This window comes from Rhinolophus sinicus, linkage group LG01 (assembly GCF_036562045.2).
Source record: "Rhinolophus sinicus isolate RSC01 linkage group LG01, ASM3656204v1, whole genome shotgun sequence".
Classification (NCBI taxonomy): domain Eukaryota; kingdom Metazoa; phylum Chordata; class Mammalia; order Chiroptera; family Rhinolophidae; genus Rhinolophus; species Rhinolophus sinicus.
Window position 1 is genome coordinate 59,301,991 of NC_133751.1, and position 7,048 is coordinate 59,309,038.

Genomic DNA, 7,048 nt, shown 5'->3' on the forward strand with positions numbered 1-7,048 from the left:
AATCAGGTATGTTAGAACACACAGACACAGAAATGATTGTCATAAAGGAAGAAGTTTATACTCACAGATCCCTAGAAACAGGGGACACAGCATCCCATGCAGGGCCACATGGGGGAAAGATTAGGGTTGGTCATGAGACAGAAGAGAAAGAGGGAAGAGCGTGGCCCAGAGCCTTTATTAGGGTTTTTGTTTGTTTGTTTTTAGTTAGGGAATATTGAGGAACAATGTGTTTCTCTAGGGCCCATCAGTTCCAAGTCGTTGTCCTTCAATCTAGTCATGAAGGGTGCAGCTCAGCTCCAAATCCAGTCGCCGTTTTCAATCTTTAGTTGCAGGGGGCACAGCCCACCATCCCATGCGGGAATTGAACCAGCAACCTTATTGTTAAGAGCACACACTTTAGCCCCTGGGGTTTTAATAGGAAGGAATGGGTGAGGCAGGTAGGTAGCTGAGTAAGTTTAGGATTAATTTGAATAATTTCAGTGGGCTCTGAGTTATAGGGGTGGTCTCTAGTTGTCTGGTATCTGGCTCTATGGTGATTTAGAGCAGGAGAATATTGGCTTGGTGGGTGAGAATTTGATAACAGACATGGTTGGAGGTGTGGACTCTGAGTTGGTTGGTTTGTATTTCAAAGGCGCGTTCACAGGGGAGTTGTTTGCTAACTCTAGGAATTAGCACCTCTAGAATCAAGGCCCCAAAGGGCATCAAGAATACAGAAAGTAAGAAATTATAGTCAATACTCTGTTTCTTGAATGTCAGTTATTTCTCAATAATAAAACTGTTTTAAAAAATACATGTGAGCCCCCTTTCCAGCAAAAATTATATGATGCCCCAATTTAAAAGAAAGCAATTAGTTTTAAGTCTTAACTACATCAGATAAACCATAATAATCTAGGAAAACCTGAAAAAAAAAGTTCTTCAAAATTTGAATAGTCTGATGTAGATTTTTGAAGGAAATGCACTTCAAACACTGTAAGTCACATGTTCAATAAGAATAATACTTTGGAGGACTTCTGGCCAAGATGGAGGAGGAGAAAGGAGAACAGCACATCCCAGAAAGAAGACCTGCCCTGGCCAGGGCCCTCCGGGGGAACCGTGTTGGAAGTCCAGGTCTCCCAGTTCAAGAGCCTTCAAAAGCCTCCGTATCTGTGAAGCCTCCTAGTGATGGTTAATTTTTTGTGTCAACTTGAGTGGGCCCCAGGGTGCCCATATTAAACGTTATTTCTGGGTGTGTCTATGAGCATGTTTCAGAAGGAAAAAAAGAAGAATGCTTTAGAAAAAGTCACGCTAAAAAGAGATCCTTATATCAGCTAATTTAAGAGATAGAATATATTTTTATTAACATAGTGATTACATCGGTGATTTTTTAGAAGTTAGTTTGAACTTAAGAAAGTCAAGGATTTCCCAGAAATTGATTCACAGGAAAGTCTGAAATCAATTTTTAGGCTAATCTCCATCTAAAATTTAGGTAATTTAGACTCCAAATGATCACAAATAAGTAAGGTCAGTTAATAAAATGTTTGTTTATTTTATTCCTTCTGACAAGCTCAGAATACATTAGGAACTTTCTGCTTGCAATTGCAGATATTAAACAAATCTAAAATTTATCCTCCCTATAACGGTAAGAACCCTAAATGAGACTGAGTAAATACATGTTATCAGCTGCATCAACTGTTGACTTTAGCCAAGACTCTGACATAAGCCTCTTAAAATAATGCTAACTTCCTGATCATATATTGAACATTATCTAATTAACTAATTTTCAACCAGCCATTATTTGTGGGGTATGTGTGTGTGTGTATGTGTGTGTGCATGTATACGTGTAGATACATGGTGGAATGAGTATATATAATTTGGAAAAGCATTTTATATACATTTGATTTCCAAAAGTTATGTGAGTTGTTTTTTTTTTAAACCCACACCAAAAGGATGGGTTTTTAAAAAGTTGACAAACCCTATTCTAATCAGTGTGTCTGATGGCAGGCTATTTAGACAGCAAAAATAACAATTTCACTTCAAATTTCAGTTCTAAAATTTCTACATGTGGAACTATTTGATTCACTTAACACCTGCAGAAAACTCCGTAAGTGCCAGATCCTGTGGGTGTTGTACTGTGAGTGTTACAAGATGAAAAAGACACGCTTCCTATCCCCAAATAGCGTATGTCTTGTAGGGGATTTTATAGCATGTATTTAACACATTAGGTTGAATTTCAGAAAAAAAATATTGTCAAAATTTTGAAAATTTCTAAGACCGAAGTTAGCAAATCCTTTGCTTTTTTCTCTATAGCACTATTCAGTTTCTTTCTTGGGATTTTGGAGTTTGGAAATAAATTTTTGGAACCTACATTTGGGTACAAAGTCCTTAGCAGGCTGTTGTCAGGGAATGCTACCATGAATGTTGTTTGGTTAGAGTGAAAAAGGAAAAATAAATGTGCTAATTCTGTGTGTGTGTGTCAGGTGATGTATATTCTATTAAAAATGGGATTCTAGATGCATACGTGAGACTTAGCTGACGTATATTTTTATGTATATGTATTTCCTACAGGATCAGCCGCCAACTTCAGCTTTTTCAGATGGATGAGGTCTCTTCTGATCCCCTCCTACAGGTTTGTGTCAATTGGGTCCAGGACCAGGGCGGATGTGTGTCCTGGGGCCCTGGGAGGAGCTAAAGGTGTCCCCTTCCTAGCTGGGCTTGGGTCAGTTGTGGTGTGGGAACCTGACAATGGAAACCCTCAGGGAAACTCAGACTCTGCTCCTCACCGTCCTCCACCACCGAACCCCAGCCTCACCTCATCAGAAGCTTCTTCTGGCTCATGTCCTCTCCCCTTCTTATCCTCAGGAATCATGAACAGAGTCTTTATTTACAATCTGATTGCTGGGTGATAAGTCAAGGGAGCTACTCTCATTGAGTTCACAGTCTTTAAGACACACTAGCATCAATATATCATCAGACACAAGGTGAAGGCCCAAAGGACTCCCATTCTTCCATCTCAAGTCAGAGGTCGTTGCTGGGACTGTGCTGGTGAAAATACAGAGGCCAAGTACAGAAATAGAGTAAAGATCCGGGAGGATTTCTGTAGAACCTCCACGTTCAAATACACGGGGAAAGGGAATAACAAATAACAAACTTTCCTAGAAAGCCTCATAGAGAAGGTAAGATCTCATAATCTCTGATCTCTTTCTTCCTCCTCCACCCTTCCGGTGCCAACCACTTTGTGTTCAGACCAACTTGGTATCAAAAGCCTTTGTAGTTTACCTCGTAGCTTCCTCCCCTTTGAAAGTCTCAGGACTCGGGGACATTACTTCTCTCCTCTTTCAATATCAGTGAAGAACCAAAGCTGCAGGCTGGGAAAATCCAGATAGAGACCCAACCAAGTGTTTATTTGGTTTCATTTTGTTGGTTTGTTTTTGAAATTCTAGCTGTCTGGGTTGCAATTGCCAATACATATTTCCACCTTCCATGTCCAGAAATCGCTAACGGATTATGGGACCCCTTCCTTTGTGCTTGGAAGCTGGACTAGACATTCTGTGTGGAGCTATAGGAGCAGTGGACCTCCTCTCAGACACTCTTCCAGTCTGAAGCACCAGATTGGGTGGCTTAGGTCACAACACCACTGCATTGATATCTTATCCCCTACCGCCTATGCCTGAAGAAAAGTAGAGTTTAAGTGGAAACAACTTCTGTGTAGAGGTTGCCTGCAGATTCTGAAGCTGGACGTGGTGGGTGGCTGAGAGTATTTGGCCCTATCTGACTTACAGGAATATTTTTAGGCATGTCCAGTTTTAAAGCCTACACATGACCATGGCCAACACTGCTCTTTATGTTGCATGCTGAATTCCTAGAATTTCACCTCTGAGGTCACTGTAGTGCTATGTAGAAAGAAGAATGTATTAGAAGGAGATTATTCTTAGAAAAGGACAATACTTTGGTTGGAATAAACCCAGTCCACACTATTCATAGCTCTGTGGGCTTGTGAAGTGGGCTGTGGGGGCCTCAGCTAAGTCTCAACATCAAAGTTGCTGGCCTCACCATGGCTACTGAGCAATATTTTGTGGTAGTTATTTAGGAGGGGGAAAGGCTCAAGAAATGGTGATTTATTTAAAAGTAGAAATTGGTAGCTGTGTTTTATAGTTTGTAGTTTTGAGATTTTTTTTCTTCTTCTCAGAGCTATAGCTCCAGATGCTCTTCAAAACCAAAGAATAACATAGAGGAGTGTGTTTGGGCAAGGGAATTTGGCTGTTACTTTCTCTGTCACACCTACAATTCCCGTAATTGTGTAAAATTTAGCCCGATCTTGAGAAGGCTTTCTTTCTGAAGTCCTAGCAACTGCCCAGGTGAGAATTCTTAGGCCATTCTAGACTAGAAAGTAAAGCATATTATTTCCCTGAACTCAGAAGAACACAATGATTTCACCAAAAACAAACAAACAAAAAAATAATGAAACAAATGTATTGGTGAAAACACATGTTGAGTGGTGTGGCATTTTGTCACTTCCTAACCTTTTTGAAGATTCAGCCTTTATAGAGTTAATTCATTTCTCAGAAAACCACAACCTATCTAATTTAGATATGTTCTTATCAGTGGCGGCAAGGCCTTAGTCATATGATCTGAGTTTCTGTGATAGCACATTTTGCCAGTTAGTTGAAGCTTTCTGCGTATGTTCCACAGATTTAAATGTTAGATTTCTACCTTTTTTAAATTTTTTACAGCTATCAAATATATTCCTTATTTAAATAATTGAACATTACTACTTGCAGAGTAGATGATTCTTTTCGAGTAAAATTTCTAAGAGGCAATCCATGTCTAAGGTATGACTTAAGGACCTACCATAGGTGGTAGGAACTAGAAGGGGCCCAGAAATATGAGAAAAGAGAAGAACAAAGAGGTAGAGAGGTTTGCCTGAGGCTACTGGGTTGATTAGTGGCAGAGCTGTGACTGTATCCATCTTCTGAAGATACCTGACCACCAGTCTGATCTTTCCTTACGCCTTTCTGCCTCTAGCACTTTCCTCATATAGCCCTAACATTTTTCTTTACCAGTTTATTCCAACTGCAACTGTATGTAGACACTTCAGTGACAGTGAAATCCATATCAGGACTTGTTCTCTGTCTTCAGGCCAACTTGGTGTCAAAAGACTTTGTAGATTACCTCTCAGCTGCTTGCTCTGTGAACCTTAGCTCTGGAAATCATTCCTCATTCAACTTTCTTCCAATGAACAAAAGAGAAGGTTTCTCTTTATGCTATTCTCAATTTTCTAGCCTCTCCATTCCATTATTTCATTTGACCAAAAAAAAGTAAAGAAAAACTATAGTACCCCAACACGACACCATTTAGAAGGTTACCTTTGTATAATTTTGTAAATTTCTACTAAAGAAAGGTAAATATCTCTTTCCTTATTTGATACTTATTTCTTAGAAATATTTACAAACTTTGGGTTCATAAACTGTTGTATGTATAGCTTTCAACAATTATGTTTTTCAAATACATCTTCAATAATAAGCATAATGACGTTTTTACAAATAATTTCACTATCCTAGAGAAGTCTTATCTTCACCGATGGTCTTTCCTTCTGACCATCCTCTGTGTTTCTCTCACCAAAGGAGCTTGCGATCCCCCCAAGAGCAGATAATCTTGGCGCCATCCCTCGCTAGGGTTGACATGGAGATGACTCAGCTCACCCAGGAGAACGTAGACTTCGCCACTCGGGATCGCTACCACCACTCCTCTCTTGTGAGTCGAGAGCAGCTGATGCCTCAGTACTAGAGTGCTGAGTACTCAATCAGTACTAGGCAGGCAGCCCTGGGACCGTCCTCTCTTGGATCCGTCCAATGTACTGTGGACCCAAATCCCAAAACCTTTGTGGAGCTGGTTCTCCTCAGTAGGAAACTCAAAGACCTGTCCTTCCACTGCCATTTTGGACAATGGACATCTGCATTCTGGTCTGGAGCACCACATCCAACCAGGATAACCACTGGAATGGTGGTGGCTCTGAAACACACACCCAATGTGAAGAGCTCCACATGGACACCAAGGCTTGAAGGTGTGGAGAAGCAAACCGGATTGCTTGTACTGAGGGCCACAATAAATGGGTACTTACGTTTTTATTTTATTATTTATGTTTTGAATAAATAATACACTCACATCGTTCCAAAACCCAAAATATAGTCATATGTATAGTGAGAAGTCTCCTTCCCATTCTTGTTCCCCATCTGTTCAGTTCCCATTCCCTGCCCCAGAGGTAACCACTGTTACTACTTATATAGACTTCCACCATTTCTTCATGAATATACAGGCACATAGGAATGTGGATTCTTATTACTCTCCTTTAATACACAGAAGGTAGCATATTACACATGTGTTGCACACCTTGATTTCCCCTTCACAATCTGTCTTGGAGACATTTCCATATCAATACATATACAGTTGCCTCATTATTTTTCATTGTATGACTGTGCTATAATTTATTTCATCAGTTCCACAATGATGGCATTTGGATTGTTTCCAACCTTTTGCTGCTATTACAATCAGTTCTGCAGTGACTAATCTTGTACATATGTACAAGCATAAAGAATTTCTGTAGGATAAATTCCCCAAAGCGGAATTGCATGATCAAAAGGCACATGCATTTGTAAGCTATTATTGTTTAGTGAAGGTCTTTTTAATTAAAAGTTAAATTGCCATGAATTACCTAATGGTGGTAATTTGTGTTCTCAAAAGCATTGGTAGTCGCCAGCTCTCCAAACACCTTTGCAGCTGTTTTTTGGCATAAATGCAGGAGAGGACAGGACTATTTTGGTTCCTCTGTGAGCTAAGTGTAGAATTCATCACAAGCATGGGTCCTGGGCCGTGGCAGTGGCTCCCCCAGATACCTGGGGCACTTGGCCCAGAGCCAGTGGTTTCACCGCTGAGCCGGGGGAGGTACTATTGGGTCAGTTATCACCCCCTCCTTCTGCAGCAGAGGAGTCCTCCAAAGTCCGTGTACTCAGAATCACCTGGGAGGCTTGTTACACATGTAGATTTCTGCGCCTCATCCGTGGATTGTTTTATT

The 7,048-nt window shown here is 40.5% G+C and overlaps 1 protein-coding gene across 1 annotated transcript in view; it reads left to right on the top strand.

Annotated features, from left to right (window-relative positions):
- Positions 1-6,684, top strand: part of SLC12A8 (solute carrier family 12 member 8) — a 112,895-nt gene extending 106,211 nt beyond the window's left edge. The window contains exons 13-14 of the mRNA XM_019723083.2: positions 2,545-2,605; positions 5,601-6,684. Of these exons, the coding sequence (XP_019578642.2) occupies positions 2,545-2,605; positions 5,601-5,763 (224 nt within the window). The 3' untranslated portion in view covers positions 5,764-6,684. The remainder of the gene's footprint in view (positions 1-2,544; positions 2,606-5,600) is intronic.
- The last annotated feature ends 364 nt before the right edge of the window (positions 6,685-7,048 follow it).